Source organism: Microchirus variegatus (genome assembly GCF_963457635.1).
Source record: "Microchirus variegatus genome assembly, chromosome: 22".
Taxonomy (NCBI): domain Eukaryota; kingdom Metazoa; phylum Chordata; class Actinopteri; order Pleuronectiformes; family Soleidae; genus Microchirus; species Microchirus variegatus.
The window spans coordinates 9,953,733-9,972,527 of NC_139823.1; the positions used below are offsets into that span (position 1 = coordinate 9,953,733).

An 18,795-nucleotide genomic window follows, 5' to 3' on the forward strand; every position below is an offset into this window, starting at 1 on the left:
GTTAATCGCCAGTGCTTTGTTCATAATAGCAGAGCGGGAGCCACAAACGGTACCATTATCCTTTGTCGGAGTGAGTAAATTCCGTGCTATTATCTGACTGGTGGATGGGCATAACATAGTGTCCTGCTGTAACATGTATGGAGGCGCATGGCTGCTCGTGCTTCCGTCTGCAGAGTGCTGAATGGCAGAACAGCAAGCTGAACATTATTGACGCAGCAGTGTTCACACTCTTATGGCTGCCCATCGACTTCCCGTCAAACACATACCGAGTTATGGCTTTGTCTGTGTGTGTGTGTGTGTGTGTGTGTGTGTGTGTCTACCAACAGAAAAACACCAAAGTTATTCACAGCTTCTTTAATATGAACGTGTTTTAACTGCTTATTCTGCGTCCTGGGGGTTTTATACATTTATAAAGTGCCGCTCAGATATTCTCGGCTGCTATCGGTAACTTTTAAGACTTCATACATTTTGGCGATCGATATTTACACACTACAGCTAGTTTCCTGCTCGAGTGGAAAAATTCATACCATCGTGACAAATGAATCCAGCATAACACAAATTGTGGCTGCAGCCAGCTCACAGCCACTTCCTTCAACTAAGTATGTTCACTTTCAGGAGAAAAACACGACATAAAAACTAAAAGTTTTCCACATTCACTTGTAAAAAAGTTTATCTGCATGTTTTACAAAAAAAAAGCACTCACTTATACATGTTAGCCCGCATTTAAATATCAATATGATCAGCCTGTTATTGGCTGTGTGTGTGTGTCTTTGTCAGCACCTCATTATCATGGTGAGAAATTTCTGAGCTGCACTGCAGACAAAAGAGGGGAAGAGGTGTGGGGTTGGGGGGGTGGAGGAAGAAGGAGAGACTCGGAATAACAAATTGCCTCTCATTTGATTACTTGCCCATCTTCTCTCTCTCTCTCTCTCTCTCTCTCTAAGATTGCATAACTGCAGATTGTAAGCAGCCATTCATATCTGGTGAAGAGGGACCACCTGCTGTTTTTACAGCCGTTTCATCTCTTTGTCTTCTTCTTACTTTTGCTTTGTCGCCTCTTTTGGTTTTGTCTTTTCCCTCCACCTCTTGTCTGATTTCCTTACACGTTTTCCTTCTTCAATCCAGGTGTTTTTTTCTTTATTTCCCTTTTTCTCGCCTCTTATATCTTTTTTTCTTACCCTCTCATTGTCTTTCTCGTTGCAGTTTTTCCTCTATTATCCTAAATCTCCTTTTCAAAGTGAAGGAGATGAGCACCGTGGTTAGGAACAGCAAATTTGACAACAATGCTGATGATCTATCTATGATGAATCTGTTGGCGGGCCGAGCATCAGAACGCTTCGACTCACTGAATCTCTTAAATGGATATCACCATAAGGAGAACAGCATCTGCAGTTTGTATCGCAAGCTGACACAAAAAAAAAATCACAAAGAAAGGTTTTTTTTGGCACGAGTGCACAAAAACGTGTGCAAAGTTTTTATGCCAAAACAAGTCCCAAAACTGCTCTGCTCCACCTCATTTGTATTCAGCTTTGATTGAGCTGGTAAATTACCATGAAAATGACCAGGTAAATTACAACTACTGTGTGGGAAATAACTCACAGGTGGCTCTAAACCTCGATGCACTGAGCTCATACTGTGGACTGTATCACAAATCAATCACCTGTTTTTTGTTCCATAAAGGTACTTGAAGGTTTCACAGCTGTGCACCCACTGCTCAATATGATTATACTGTAACTGCTATATACTTTTATCTGGATGGGGAGATGACATTATCCCTCAGGAGGCTGTGTCCCTGCTGTTTCCCTCCCCCCTCCCCAAGCTTGAGCTCACTGACCTGGACACAGGGGTGACGTAGTTTCCTGGGAAGACACCAGAGGCAGCTGTTCTCAGCGAGGTGCCTTTAAACCATCCGTCCTGACACTTCTCTGTCACCCGATACATCTCTCCTTTCCTTAGTTCAAGCTCGTCAGCCTTTTGGGGCTTGTAGGCATATAGAGCCAAATATCTGGGAACGAAACAAAAAAATAAATCTTAATTGCCATTTAGAGGCAATGGACTTAAAAGTAAGTTATACTTTTTAAAATCTCAAATGATGTTTGGGAGCGATGCGACCACCGAGCTGACTAAATTATTTATTTTCCAAAACACAGCGGGTGCCTCATCAACATGTTTGTGTTTAACATGCCTCTGGTTAGGTACACTGCTAAATCTGACATGTATTCATTATTATTCATGAATAATAACGTTTTATGTGTGTTGTCGTTTTCTCCGAGTTAACGCAACATAAGCGAGTTTCTGGTCGTTTCTGGTGTGTGTGTGTGTGTGTGTGTGTGTGTCCTATGTTGGTGCCAGTCTGTAACAGAAAAAGATTAGACCAAAGGGTAAACAAGCACTATAAGCACTGCCTCCCGTTGCCATGGTAACAGATGTGGGGACCGTCTCCTGCCTCCCCATGGCAACAGACAAGGTTGCCAGGTCAAGATGGAAATGTCTGACCTCATCAGTGGGACATATCTGCAGCCACACATTGGTGTGTGCGTGTGCTGTAACTGAGTGTGTGTATCAAAAGCTAAATTCTAATAAAATCACACATATTTATTAAATATGACTGCTGCTGCTGTGTGTGTATATAACTCTAACCCTGGTTGAGGGCCCTTATTGTCACTTTCCCTGGGCCTTTATAACACCCTAAACTAATTCTAACCTTGGCAAAAAGGCAAGACTAAACAACAACAACTGCTCTGTCACATACATAGGAGTTCAATATCAGGGACACACTCGGTTACCTGGGTCATTAATTACAAGATAAATTAATGAACAATCTTGCTCAGCGTTGGCACCTCACCAGCCATCTGGATGTGACTGGAGAGATTACATTCCACAAGACTTTAAGCACTTGTGAGTGTGCCAGGTACATTTTGGGTCTTAATCCTTTTTTAATAAAAAAAATATATATATTATCAGCATATGTGAAGTTGGTGAAATCAGTAGCAAAGCCTGTAAGTGCAGCCTGTGCAGTTTGTCCTGTGAATGCATAGCGAGTCATATTGCTCCAGTGATATCCATGCGTAGCGACTTAATTTAATTTTCTAGCACATTTGTACAGATAGAGTAAAAAAAAAAAAAAAAAAAAATCACAGCTCAACTTCCTTGTGATCTCAGAGTTTAAGATGCTGACCATGTAAATGTAACATTGGAAGTTCAAGAGTTGAACATTTCCTTTTCGCCTCCATTTTACCCCAGTTTCAGCTGTTTTTTTTTTTTTGTCCACCATCCAAAAAGAAAAGCAATTTTCGTAAAAGTGAGTTATGTTATGTTCCTTCTTAGATGGAAATAGATGCTGAAGCACTGCAAATACGAGGACAACCAGTGTGACTGACAGCTGGTGTCGACACCTGGCTGCAAGTGAACACAAACCGCCAATCTCTGCGCATCATATCGGGACGGGAGTTCAGATCCCCACGGGTGACGTCACGACCAGTTGCCACTTGCACAGCACACTGCGGTAAAATGGATAGGAAGTCTAGTGTAACCACATGACTGTGCTGTTGAAGGCTTTGCTATGAAACACTGATGTAACTGTTCTTGTGAGTCTATATTTCCTTCCTAAGAGGGATTTCATTCTTGACCAATGGAGGAGTAAATGCAGTTTCAGTGGCGGTGGAACATGGCCAATATCTTTGGGCAAAAGAGAAAAAAAATATATTTTTAAACACAGCCAGGAGCTGGACTCAGAAAATTCTGCTTGCTACTCAGGCACAGATCCATGTTAATAAATCAGAACAGGCAGGTGTGAGGAGGGACTATAACCCAGGTCGCAGGTGGGTTGTGCTGACAGCACCCTGAGGCGTACTCACATGTTGAGTGGCAGCTGCACCTTGGCATGGGCCAGCAGCTCAGAGGTTATTGATGCCACTTTGGGGGGCACCAACACCCCTGCCGTAGAGGGAGAGGGACCTGGGGGAGACGCGTCCTAAAACACAAACAGAAACACACATGAGTGGTTTTCATTTAGAACAAAAGAAGGACTTTTTTTTTTCTTTCTTCCAAGTATGTGCCTGCATCCTTATCAGCTTCTCAGTATGCATCCTGGGTAATATTCAGAGACAGGAAAAGTACATTGAACGCAGGTGAGAATACAACCACAGGCAATACATGTAAAAGCAATGCATCTGCAGTTGAAGGCTGTCAAAAAGAGGAATGGTTTTATTCATATGGAAGTGTCAGGGTGGGTGACAGGGGAATATGTTATAACCAAAGAGAATGCTCGCTGGTTTATAAAATGAATAATGTTTGCTGTATCTTTAGAGCCTGACTAGAAAATATTACACATGTGCTTTGGTACTTTAAGTACTTTAATTATGTTTTTATTAGTGCTGGGCACGTTAACGCGCTAATGGTGGTCAACGGTGTCAACATTAAAGGTGCATTATGTAATAAATCTAAAACAACTGGCTATAAAATCCTCCTAATATCTCACAGAGACTCAGGAATAATGTTCATATAACAAACTGAACTCACCAACAACAACAGTACAGCCAAAATATCTGCATTAAAAAAAATATTTTGCAGACTGCAAATCATGTTTATGTTTTGAAATCACGTTTTGGCATGTGGCGCCACCTACCGCCGTCTACCAATCATAGACCTCTGTATTTTGAATTTGAATGTCGTAACCGTTTTTGGCAGCTAACGGAGCTAACTGGTAAACGGTGCCTGGGCACGTAAACATGACGTCACGCACGTATTTTTCCGGTCAGCACTAGTTTTTATATATATAATATAATATATAATAATAATTGTATAAATATATAATTTATATATAAATATATATATATAATTTGTTACATTGAAAATACAAAAGTCACATATAAAATATGACATGTTGTTTCTGTTTACTCTAAGAGATTCTGACGACGTGATAACCATATGCAAATATATGACACTAGTGCCAGACAACAAAAACAGAGCTAACTGACCGACCCAAGGGGGAGAGGTCACGTTACTCAATGCCGCACGATGATGTTTTTGACAAATCGTCAAAACCAGCCCATAACTTAGCCACAGTATGACAGAAATGTTGAAATTCCACCTTGAGACTGGTAACCCACGCAAAACCAATTAAGATTAAACAAACATGAGATAAAATCATGAGTTCAATGCCAACCACCTCATTCAGTCAACTTTTGAATGCAGAAGTATTTCTACACAAAGACACTATATTTGGTGCAGAAATTGCCCTGCATACTTTACAACTGCTTTCTTTGTGTGTGTGTGTGTGTGTGTGTGTGTGTTTGTGCTGTATTTATGTTTGTGGGATCCATGAGGACATTTTGAACTTTAAAGTGCTTTTTCTGGGTTAACACCTGGTTTTCTGTGAGGGTAAGGCCACTTAGTTGTGATGGTTAAGGTCAGAGTAAAGCGGCTAAGGAATGCATTATGTCTATGAGGTGTTCTTACTATGTTATAAAAACATGTTTGTGTGTGTGTAGATTATATACTTGGATGCGTGCAGCAGCTCTGGGATCCGAGGAACTGATGAGCACAGGGTGGGAGATCTCCATGCTGTGCCTGTTGTTGAACTGGGCTGCCCTCTGGCTGACGGACAACGCTGAAAACGAATGTCGCTTCTTGGCGTTTTTCTTGCCCTCGCCTCTCCGATGGCTGGAGCCGTTCCCATTCGAGGGGGAGGCACTCGGGGAGGGGCCGGGAGCGCAGGGGCCCAACGGGACTGGTTCAGAACTCGGACCTGGAACGTTCGTCGGCTGAGGTTTGTCAATCTCCATTAACTGCTTGGCTGTTTCGTTTAACTGAGAGGAAGAGGAGAAGAGGAGAGGAGGAGAGGAGAGGTGGTTCAAATGATGTTAGATGTCAGTCCTCATTGGTTCACACACACAATATGATATCAAGTGAGCTTGTGTGTCTTCTTGGCAGCCTTTCAAACAAGTGGACCAGTGAGAGAGAAACACACTTTGACAGTCTCTCTCTCTTTCTGTCAAACAAACAAACAAACAAACACTAGTCTCAAATAACTCAAAAAGCATGAGCTTCCCTTTACCATTTGTTGATTCAGGGTTTCAGACTGTAGACTTTCAGCTCAATATCTATACGGGTGGATTCGTGAAAGACTGCATCTTGACGCGAATTGCACATCCCACAAAAACAATATCGGGTGGTGATGACCTCGACCTCTTAGAACGTGGAGTAAAAGAGAAATGTGCTTTTAGCCTCAACCGTGTGTCTTTATCTTAAACAACTTTAAGTGCGCGGCAAGGCTAGACTACTGCTCTCTTCTGTTTTCTTTTATTAGCGAAACCAATTCATCAATAGAAGAGCTTAACATTTTCTCGTACGCAGAATACAGAGTGAGCTTTAAATATCAAAACACAGTGAATTTCCATTATTATAGTGATCAGAAAATCCTGAACAATAAAACACACAAATGATGTAAGGTCACAATGCTCACAATACAAGTGTGAGTGTCTTCTGTTCATGAGTTTGATACATACAATGCATGAGTTAGTAGTGATAAATGGACGCGAAGCAGTACAGTATTAGTTATTTACACGCGTAAATGATCTCTTCGTGTTAAATTATCTGACTGATTCAGAGGTGTCCAAGATGCGGCCCAACACATTACTAAATGTATTAATTAAACATTTTATATATGTAATAATTATATGTACTACATACTGTTTTTTCTCTAGACCCAGAGACTAGATGCTCATGGCTCCCAGGACATGTGAGTTTGACACACCACTGGACTAATTCAATCCTGGAATCACACTTTTATGTTTTTCCTCTGTGTTGTTTTCACCACTGTGTGTGTGTGTGTGTGTGTGTGTGTGTGTGTGTGTGTGTGTGTGTGTGTGTGTGGTGATATGCTCCAGTTGACGTCAGTATAGTAGTGTGTGGGCCGTTAACTTTTGCAGCCAATAAGACTGAAGACACGCTTTATGGCTTATTCAGAGTAAATCCTCAATCATCATTATATGGCATAAATGACGTTGAGATGACATCATGATGCAATGGCTATATACATTTTTTTTTTTTTGCATTACTTGACTGAGGTAATGTCTGTTTTCCAGTCTTTGTGTGAGTGCGCTCTAGTCTTCATCATGATAGATCTTCAAACACATACATACATAAAGGCTGTATATCATCTCTACATGAGGCGTTTGAGGGAAAGCTGCTCTGCTTTTATGATCAGTACGCTGTGCTTAGACTAACACTATGTAGTTAACATTCTTCCTGCACACTTGTGTCCACAGTAATAAAGTAAATCAAATATCACAGCGCCACTTGACGTGTTGATTGTCTGCAAATCAATGTTTAACATCCTCTATGAACATTCCTGCAGTAAACTTATGGGTAACTTTCAAATCTGATTCTTGCGCAGCATTTGCAGTGAGGACACATCATAGACATAATGCATAACCTTAACCCTAATCCTAAAATAAACCCAATTCTAACCCTAAAACCATGTCTTAAACCTCAAAAAGGACCTTTAAAGGATGACAGAACGTGAGGACCAACCAAAATGTCCTATACTCCCTAAGTTTTTTTGGTCCTCACAAAGATACCTGTTTTTGTATCTTAGTGGGGATACATCATAGACATAATGCATTACCTAGCCCCTTACCCTAACCTTAACCATCATAACTAAGTGCCTAACCCTAATCTAAACCCAATTCTAACCCCAACCCTAAAACCAGGTCTTTACCCTGATAAAGCCTTGTGGGGCTCTGTCAAAATGTCCTCACAAAAATAGGTTTGTATGTTTTCTTGGACCTCACAAAGATAGAAAATACAAGTGAACACACACACACACACATACACATAGGAACTAAACTAATATATTGACAGTCAACATCAGCTTCAGCCCTCATTTACATCAAAATCCTGTCTGTTTAACAAAACCTCAAAATCCTGAACAGTCTCCGGAGAGAACGTCAGCAGTTCTTTCTCTGTGTGTGTGTGTGCATGTGTGTTCTTGTATTTGCTGCCTCTTTAGGACCTCTTCTGGCATCAACAGACCTTATCAGGACCAAGTGTCCTCAACTGGTACACTTAAGGGCTCAGACTTGAATTGTGCTTAGGTTGAGGTTAGGTTTAGGCATTAACTGGTTATGGTTAAGGTTAGGGATGGTGCTTTGGAATTCAAAGCAGTGTCCTAAGAAGAACAGCTGCGCAAACCTGTGTGTGTGTGTGTACAGGACCACCCTGTCTCAGTTCAGTGTTGGCGATGTTTCATTTCCATATTAATAGATATGCTAATCAAAGCCACAGCATATGCTCATGAGCCTGATGGATTGATACTGCACATATAACTCAGCTTTCTCTCATGAGGCTGATTAGAGGACACACAAACGTGCACACGCACGCGCACGCAGAAGGTCAGCGAGGCGACACGCTCCTCTCAAAACTTATACTCCAAACAGTCAAGTAACTTTTACCCGATGCACTCAAGTTTGAGCGTCCACACATATATACCCACACAAAGAGAGTACACAAACACGCGGTCGCACCAGTGACTGCTGTGTCAGTTCCTCTTTAACTACCAGTGTTATAGTGCCCACTCCTGCTGCAGTAAAGGAGATAAGTGTGTGTGGGGAAGGGGGGGGATGCTGTTGTTTGCGACAACTCTTCATTTAGTGCTTTTTGGCTGAATGAAATCTCCAAGGTCCAATATTAGGTTTGGAGCTAACTGTACCCTGTGTACTCGCCGACTTTTAGAGGATGATTTTTCTCTGCGGGGGAACAATGAAGCATGAGCTGACGGGCTTACATCTGCACTGTGAAAAGGGTACAGCGGCAAGATGCATGCCAGCCCATGTGTGCACACACACACACATATATAGACAAAAGTGTGCACCCTCCTGCTGCAGAGGGAAAAATTCTCAGCCGATTCATTTAAAAATGTTCTATCTTGTCCTTGGCATCAGTTTTCTTTGTATTCACAGCGGCCGAATAAAAGTTCCATATCACAAAAGCTGGACTCCATGTACGTGCAGTCTAAGTGTGACCCTTTTAATACATCTATAGCCATTCCCTTATGAATGACTAAATCAAAACAAAAGTATAAGGATTATCGCTAATTAAACGTTTTAAATCTCATTGTTAATACACCTTTCCTCCACATACCAACGTGAGGCGCTCCACTTTTATTTTATCCCCTTAATTAAATCACAGTTTACTGTTACGGCCTCAGCATAAGGCAACAGGGGAACAGAAATATTAATTTGGCAACAAAACCAAGAAAGAAATTTAAAAATAATCAACCACAACCTCGGTGGAATTATACTTTGCGGCGATATAGTGAATTTGTTTCCAGTAAGTGCGTCTTTAAAAAGCAGTGGTAGAAATACCACAATAAGGCACAATCCACAACTTAGTGTACACATGTTAACTTTAAAACCAGGGGAAAAGCATCTTTGTTGCTTTGTTGTAAATGCAAAACAAAACTCCTTAACAGAGTTGCTTAACATCTCCAGCTACCACCAATATTGATTCATATTAAATCCCTGTAATACACCCGACAGCACGCTGAGAACAACGTTCCTCTGTCACACTCCATTTTTAGAAACTCGGATATTCACATCCGAGCTCTGAGGCAACGACTCAGAAGAAGCACACCGCCTCCAGTACGACACCACAAACACACACATGCACAGAGAGAGGAGATCAGTCGAGGTCCAACTGGGGCCCCTACCCTCCCATCCCTCATTAACAGCACACACACACACACACACACACACACACCCATGCTGTGTCAGAGTCATGGAGCGCTCTAAATTATTGATGCATCTCTGTTCAATAGGAGTCCCCGTGCGTCTGTGTGTGTTCGCGCCAACTTTTCTGAGCTTATCGCCTAATCGCCGCGACCTAAGAGAGTTGTTTCAGGGTTGGACTGAAATGACTGACTGGATGATGTAGAATGTAAAACCCAGTGAGAGGCAGCATGAGAGCAGTGCGCTTACAAAACACAGGACAAAAGAAACGGAACAGCGACTTTACATGTACGCCTCTGTGGGTTGTGGAAATCAAGCCGTTTTGTTTCATAATTGCGTCTTTGCTAACTGAATGCAGCTTCACTTAATCGCAGATAAGACGTATAATGGAGAGCGATGTCTGAAAGCAGCATGAAGAATGAGTCATGTCTGCTCCTAGTTTCAACACTAATGAAGTTCTCTAAGCCGCAGAGTACACCGGACCTGCTCGGCATGTCTTCTTCCCAGTCGGACTGAACCGTCTGTCAGTTTTTGAAGGCTTTTAAGAAATATTTGGACACAATACAAACCTGTGTATTCACAGATTTGTGGTGAATACAAGAGCAAGAAAATTGGATTAACACGTCATCCTTACAGTTGTCACGACTGGCCTTTTTTCCCCGTGGCTTAAAATGTGATCCACAATAAAAAAAAAAAAAAAAAAGGTGCATAATATGAAGGATTAAAATAAACTGGAATGGCGTTATGAAAGAAGGTATAATGTTTGTGGAGGTGGATTTTTGCAGAGAGGAAATCCCTTGAATAAACCTCCGAGTAAAAAACCCAGTCTTCCTAATTCAGTTTGCATTCCTGCAGCAATTTTACAGTTTACACTCAAATGTACAGCAGGCACCATACAGAGACAATAAAGTGGAGCCTCGGTGCAGCACGCAAACCGTATATTTGAATAATAAATGCGGAATAAAACTGCCGTTGCGGTACAAAAAAACAAAAACCCAACATTAACTCTGAGGTCAGTGCGGAGCTTTTAAAAGCAGGCCAGGCAGCGCAGAGAGGCTCATATAGACTTAAATCCATACGACTCAGTTTTCATTTGAAAACAGCATTCTGAGATAAAAAAAAAATAAAAAATCTGCGGCCACACAAGCTCTGTCTCATCCAAACACATCCTCTAAAAATACACAACACATGGCAAGTCCATTCTCTACTCTGCAGTTGTTTGCGTACTCGCAGAGAGTATTTTTATTATTATTTAGAAACAAGAACGTACAAGTACTGGAAATTTAAGTAAGTGTTAAACAGCTGACACTCGAGTCGCTGTGTATACGAACCAACGAATGCAGTTTTAAAACAGGAAATGAGGCCAACAGTGTTTTAAAAGTTCTCCATTATTGGTGCTCTCATAATGCCAGGGTAGAGTGGACAGCAGGAGCAGATTTCATGCACAGTCACTGTGTGTCATCTAAAAACACAACAGAATAATAGCAGAAGGCTGGAAAATAGAAGAATATTAGTAATAGATGATTATCAGTTAAAGAGTCTGAGGTCTGGTCGCTTTTCTTAAATGTTAAATTCATTTAATGCTGCATTAATTTAACGTCTCCATCATCCTGGAGTGTTTCCAGTGGAATTCTTTAATTCAGTGTGAGTCGGTGCCAGCAAATGCAGCATTAGTTACCTCTGCCAATACAGCACTGTGTGTTACACCACGTATCCAAGCAAAGTTATGGATTATAGCAGGAGCAGCGTCCCTGGTAACAGCACAACATATAAAACAACCTCAGGAAAAAAAAAGAAGCATTTACCGAGGTTGAAATATATTTGAAACCAAGTAAAATTGTTTTTTTTTCTTACTCGACTGTGACAGAGTAACCACCGGCCGGGGCACTGATATTCCAAATGTTTTGTAACATTTTCAGTGAAGGAATTTGAAAAGTTCCACCCACGGAGAAAAAGCATTTACCTACTTTCTTATCAAAGTCGACAGGATATAGTTTCCCTGAGAGACACTAAACGTTTTCTGTCTTCTCCCTCCAAATTAGCAGGATGATAAATGAAAACTGCTCTGCTGCAGCATCACGGTTGCTTATACAGCCCTTTCTGTAACGACTTGATAAGTGTGTGTGTGTGTGTGTGTGTGTGTGTGTGTGTGTGTGAGGGAGTGGGTGCTGTGTCTGTGGCATTACCTCGACATAGAGAATAGGGAAGATGCCGATCTTGTCTCCCAGCATACCCTCGGCCCAGTTCTCGTCCACTCGCCTGATAACTGTCAGAACCTCATCCTGGAGACACAAAGGAAATGAGTGTGACTATAAAAACAAAACTAGTGCAGAAAAAATTTATCGATTATACTGGTCAACACCAAATATATTGTTTAAGTTTGTTTAAAGCAGCTTTAGGGTCATTTTGATGTGCTGAATCCAAAAATAACATTGGTTTTGCTCAATCAGGTCAACTTTCTGAACAAAGCTACACATTTGTTTTTTAACGTTTTTGTTTACATGTACGGGTATTTTCACGTCATATGATGCAATTTTTTTTAAATATTTCTTGCAATAAACAGATTCTGAAGATTTTGCATGTGCCAATGTATGACTAATTGTTTTTTATATATATCACAAGTGAATGAAATGGCTTCGACAAGAAGATCTTGCAAAAATAAAGCCTGACGTATACTGCTACATCTGCAGTGAATACATCATTGTTCCTAAAAGGAATCTGTTAGAAAACAATAGTTTTTTCTCCTAAAACCTTTTTTGTTTGAGAAATATTAACTAAAATCAACTGATAATGTCACAAAAATGTCATCAATTTAGTCAGAATCAAATTAGCATAAAAAACCTGACCTGATTGAGAAAAATAATAATAATAAAAAAAAAAAAAATTCTGACTGTTTTCGTTTCTTAAATGTCAATATTTTCTTCGTTTCTTTGCTCCACATAACAAAGAAATCATTAAAACTGAATCATTTTGGTTTGTGGACAAAAACAAGACATTCGACAACATCATTTCCAGGTTTGACAAATACTGATCAACGTTTTTTTTTTTTTTTTTTTAACGTTTTCTGACAATTTTTTGGACCAAACTATTAATCGAGAAAATAATCGACAGATTAATCGATTACAAAAACTAGAAAAGCACTCGGAGAGCGCAGACCTCCGCCAAGGCAGCTCACGGATCATGCCCAATATTTAATCACTTATTCCTAGTCCCATTGTGGACATTTCCTGAAAATTTCATCCAAATCCGTCAGTGACTTTTCGAGGTATTTTGCTAACAAACAAACAAACTCCGGCGAATACATATACTACCTCCTTAGCGGAGGTCAATAATCGTTAGCTGCAGCTCTACGTGTAACAAATTCAAACCGAAACCACAGCTATTTTGTTTCTGCTGACTTTCAAGAAATAAAAAAAGACATGAATGACCGTGGGAATAATGTATTTACAACATGTTTTTAATCAAAGTGTATGTTCAATAGTAAAATGAATCCCTGTTTCTCTGTAACTGCACTGTAGTTATAACCTTGTTTTCATGCTAACGCTGTAAAGGATTTCAATAAACACACTGTTAGAGCCCACTAACAGTGAAGGCATACATATGTTTTTTTTTCTCTCGATTGATTGGAAGCTTCTGGGTTTCCTTCACTTTCAGATGGTTTCATTTTAAATCCTTTTTATGACTTCTTTTTGGGTTCACTTCATGACGCATGCCGCTGCTCATCACACATCATCGCTCACGTTGTTGTGGATCGTGTTCAACAGTGTGTACTGTGTTGGACAATAACAAACTTAAGAGAGATGTTATTGTTTCGGCGAATGAGAAACATTTAAAAAAAAAAAAAAGATGCGGCACAGAGCGTTCCAGTCCAGTTGGTGGTGTGCTCTTGATTTGATCAAAAGAGACAATGAATAAGACGGTCACCATGGAAACCTGCTTGAGGTTATGTGAGGAAGTCTGCCACTATACACTCGCATAAACAACTCCGTGTTTAAAGAGCAGAAGGACGTGGCGAGAAAAGGCAGCTACTGGAATAAAACGTGACATCGATTAAGCGTAGACTGACATTTTAGTGTGATCAGAAGCGCGGGCATGTACTCACATGTGGAAATCTGAAGCAGCTCTAAGCTCTTAGAGCCAGACATGCATGACCTGGCTCTTCTTATCTATTTTCACTACATTAGAACCTGATGACAGGGGCTATTACTTTGCAAAGAGCCACTCCATATAGCGATTATTAAAAGCCTTTTTACTCTATACACTTGAAGCACAATTCTATTCAAGTAAAACTTAACAACAATCTTCTTCTATGGGGATGTTCTGCTATTCAACTCAGCAGATCCTCTAAAGCTCTACATGAATGGATAGAAACTGTCTCCTTGGGGGAAATTTCAATTGAGTTCAGGTGAGGGCTCTGGCTTTGACAGGTTCTCCTTAACCTTCACTTGTTTCATCTTGTCCTGGTCATTGTCCCACAGGAAGGTGGACCAGGTTTTCATTAAGGACACGTCTGTCTGTACTTGAACTTTCTATTAAACCCCCGGTCCAGTTTCTCTGTCCCCCCGTCATTGAGAAATACTCCCGACAGCTTGATGCTGTCACAACCATCAGTGGGATAGTATTTATCAAGTGGTGAGCAACACGTGGTTAACAAACAGCTCAATCTTATTTTTTTTTACACTGAGAAGGTTCTTCAGGTGCTTTTGTGTGTCTTTAACTCAGGAGCGATTCCATTTATAGAGCACTTTTCAAGCCTTAAAGTCCACTCAAAGCACTCTTAGGTAAATTGGGGTTTAATGATTTACCCAAGGACACATCTAGAGTGGTACATGCAGACTGAAGGATGTCACCCTCTGCAGCTGGTGCTTGTGAAGAAGTATCTCAAAGGCGATGAGGAAGCTACACGAGTTATACAGTTATTTATGTGATATTTCTTTCTTTTTTCGACATATTAACCCATACACTCTTAGAAATAAGGGTTCCGAAAGTGTTCTTCTACAAGGGCTGAGGTTCTACCTGGAACCATTTGTTTTTCAAGGGTTATCGGTAACACTAATGGTTCCAGTAAGAACCATTTTGATCCAGAGGAACCAAAAAGTGTTCTCCTATGAGGACAAGCCGAAGAACCTTATATGGTTCTACTTAGCACTTTTATTTCTAAGAGTGTTTGCGCTCACGCGGCACTGGTCACTGGACAATTGCCGAGGGAATAAAACACCACCTTGTGTTAATAGATCACATCTTCAGGCGTTACAAAATGTGTTTATTGTCTTCGTACGGGTTATGATTCATTGTACAATTGTTTTTATTTTTGTTCAAGCCAAGCGAACTTATTTCCAAATTTCACAAATTCAGGATTCAAATTTGAAAAAGAGAAAAAATAAAAAAAGTTTGAGTACTAGTTGGTGAAAATGAAATAAATATGTAATTTCAACAGGTTGTGCTGAAATAGAAGACACTCTATATTGCTATCCTTATAGCCTCTGCATATACGTTTTAACATAGAAATGGAAAAAAGCTGTGTGAATTCTTCTCTGTTCTAAGGGTAAAAACATGTTTTCACCTTTGTGAATTTGAGGTGGTGTAGACTGATGAGGAAATACTGAAATTAATGGGAAAAAAAATGCAACTTCATACGTCCATTCATATGTCCACTAGACTTCATCACGACTGCAATATTCCCTCTGCTGCTCCTCTCCTCACATGTATATCAGGGTCGCGGTAAGGCCATTAGGATGATGATAATAATAAAATGTCTATGCATTAGTCGTACTAAGCTATTACCTCTCACACTGAGAAAACAACGGCACACACACACTGGTTCTGCATGACAACACGCGCACAACACACCACAGGGTTCATTTGCGAGTACGGATTCATGTGCAATTCAATCATTAACCTGATGATTAATTTAGCAGCGAAACACAAAACAATGTGCCATCTTCTTCTTCTGATTATCTTATTATCTGTTATTTCCAGATGTAGTCGACGGCGTATTTGTGACGAGGAATATTTTTCTTTTATGCGTTGCACTCCAGTGATCAGAGTGAAAGCACGAGTACGGCGAAGAGTAACAGTGTACGATGTCATTTCATAATCCTCCTCCAAAAGCACTTCATGCAGAAACGCCGTGTTAAGTTCAGTTCAGTTTTAACACAAATGGAACAGCGGGAACAAAATGATAAGGTCTGAGGAACAGAACATTACAGGAATACAAATGACAACCTGAACCACGGCTGTCCTCTCTCATCTCTGCATCTGCCTTCTCATCTGAAGTGTAATTTAATGACACATATCATTCTCCTCGTGTACAAGCTAAAGACTGTCATGGATCAACATTTTTGGACTCACCCTGAAACAAAATCCCCTTGAACACCTGACTGATAATTACATTCTTAAAAACAAGAAGAGATTAGATCCAGAGGAAGTTAGTTGGAACTGTGGGATGATTACTTATAATCCCAAAAGCAGTTGACCTTAACAGATTTAAACAGAGACATAAGAACTGGCAGCAGCATAATCCGTGGCTAATTAACACGCAGCCTAAATCAGAGAGAGCATAAGAACGTTTTTTTTCTCTCCTGCAATCTCCAATATACGCTTTTCATTTTCCTCCTCCTACGATAAAGAAGCACTGTGATCACGACGTACAGTATTAGACATGACCTGACATTAGTCGACTGAACACAGACAACGTTATAGTTCCAGAAATTACACTAATATTTGGTAAGGATTTATTTTCCCTGATGTTCCACAAGAGTGGACGCTTATATTAGTCATTTCACTTGAGTAGTTCTCTGTGAGTTTAACGGCGGCGTAAATACACCTTTAAAGACTTTTCTAGTTATCATAACACAGCTTGCTTTCAATTTTGAGAAACGTCTTGGCCTAAACGTTTCAATATGAGTTCAAAAAAATCACTTGCCAGGAGCTTTTCGGCTTCCCAAAAAAAAGTGTTTGTGTCAGCTTTCAAAACAACTTGAGCCAAATCCTCATGTGCGCTGGTTGCGATTAGGTCATTTTACGGTCAGCAGCTGCTGAGTTTCTGTCTCCACCCGACAAATAACTCTAATGTCAGAAGCATTTATTAAATTATTAAAGAGCTATTTTAATAATGAATTCATCTTGGAGGTTTTTTTTTTTTTAATAATTAAAACGTGTGCGTTAAATGTGAATGTTTTCTGGTTTCTTTGCACAATGTAACAAAGATGGTTTGTCTTTGTGGACTAAGACAAACACGTCATTTTGAGGTTTGAGAAACTCCGACTTCCATTTTTCAACATTTCTATGGATGAAAGTGACAATGACTCAAGATAATAACAATGCAGCCGTTCGCAGCAGCTCTAAACTTAACACCAAATGACACACGATTACAAGAACACAATACACGAACTGAAACTAGACAGTAGCCAGACTGTATACGTCTCAAAAAAGACACTTCCTCTCCGAAATAACAGGACTGTGTGGTAAAGTTCATTACTATCATTACTCGTCAAAAACACATATCATATCATCATATCTAAATTGAACTGATTTGTTTTTTAGCCGGGAGAGCGAAGAGGTTTCAGTTGTTCCAGCCTTGAACTCTAACTGCCTTAGAAGTGAAGGCCAACTTATTATTTTATTTACAAAAAATACTTCAGTTCCTGAGGGAGATTACCACACAGAGTACACGCTTTTACCCCCTGTTTTAAATTGCACAAGTTTACATTCTTAAAGGTACCCATATTATGCAAAATCAGCTTTTTAATTATTTAAATCCTTATATTTGGGACTCTGAAGGTCCTATCAGTCGGCAAAGTGTGAAAAAAGATGACTCACTCATGTTTTTGTGGTCCTCCTCAGTCTAAGTACAGGAGATAAAATACACAATGTTGACTTCCGCGCTCCTTGGGACGTCACAAGACGTGTTTCGTAAAACACGCGAGAGTGCTGGCGAGGTCAACGCCATCCATAAACCGGAAGTCCGCGAAAAGTTCTACTCTTGGCTCCACAGTGCAGCACAGAGTTCTACACAAACTTCCAGCCTCAGAGGATGTATCTGTCCAGTGGATACATGTTATATATGACAGCAAGGTGCCTGCTAGAGCCTGCAAATGATCACTTTTTCAAATGCTAACTGCTGTTAGCTCCCAGTAGCCTCTTTGGCTGATTACGTCATTTCCTGTCATTTCCTGTGGTGATTGAACTGCTGTGGTGTGTCATTCTTATGGTATTTTGAAAGCATGTCACACTAGTTTAACTTGGAGAAATAGGGTATAATATGAGTCCTTTAAATCAAATCCGGTTTTAAGAGTCAGTCCGAATATATGAGTGTTTATTTTGTGTCTGTTGTGAAAAATAGCATCATCAGGAGAGTGTGTGTTACCTTGCTGAAGGCGAGACAGTCTTTGTCCTGGTCTTTGTCTTTGACCTCAAAGTCGTACAGTGCTTTGCCTTGGGGTGGGGTCTGGCTCAGGGGACGCAGCAACTGGATGTAACTGGCGGGCAAGAATCCATGGCAACCGTTGAGCTCGCCGTGGTACCAGTTGTCGTCGACCTTGCGTCGCAAGATGATGATGTCGCCCTTGGAGAACTGGAGATCGCCCGGTTCTTTCCCCTCGTAAGAGTAAAGGGCTTTACCGCAAGGCAGCGCTGGGATGTTCTGAAAAAAATAAAAACACATAAAAACCACTTATTGTATAAGAGCAGAAGTATTTTTTAATTTGTGCTTTTGAACAGACATCAAACTGAAGTGATAAACACATCCATATGTTCGGGGTGCTGGAGAGGAACATTTCATTCCATAGTGCTGAGTCAACCTATTCTATGTGGTGGTGACCTGAAGTCACAGTAACATTGAAGTCTTTATGATCTGGTTGGCAATAAGAGGCATCACTGGTGAGTCCAGCTTTGTCTGCTTAAACCCTTTGTTTCAGGAGCCCTAAGGGATATTATTGAAATTCTTTTTTTTATGTTTTGTTGTACTACTATTATTTGAAATACATGGTTTTAAGTTTTTTGCAGCACTTGGAGTCCCTGAAACAGTCATCACATCAAAGCCATAACCTTTGTGATTAGTGTT

At 40.4% G+C, this 18,795-nt stretch overlaps 1 protein-coding gene across 2 annotated transcripts in view; it reads right to left on the reverse strand.

The window, feature by feature from the left end:
* The window catches only part of LOC310942874 (E3 ubiquitin-protein ligase SH3RF3-like), an 81,811-nt gene that overhangs the window by 12,314 nt on the left and 50,702 nt on the right, over window positions 1-18,795 (reverse strand). For both annotated transcript variants that reach the window (XM_083908322.1, XM_083908321.1), the window contains exons 2-6: window positions 18,100-18,375; window positions 11,918-12,013; window positions 5,502-5,810; window positions 3,858-3,973; window positions 1,835-2,005 (exon numbers count right to left, since the gene is read on the reverse strand). In XM_083908322.1, the coding sequence (XP_083764448.1) occupies window positions 1,835-2,005; window positions 3,858-3,973; window positions 5,502-5,810; window positions 11,918-12,013; window positions 18,100-18,375 (968 nt within the window). The remainder of the gene's footprint in view (window positions 1-1,834; window positions 2,006-3,857; window positions 3,974-5,501; window positions 5,811-11,917; window positions 12,014-18,099; window positions 18,376-18,795) is intronic.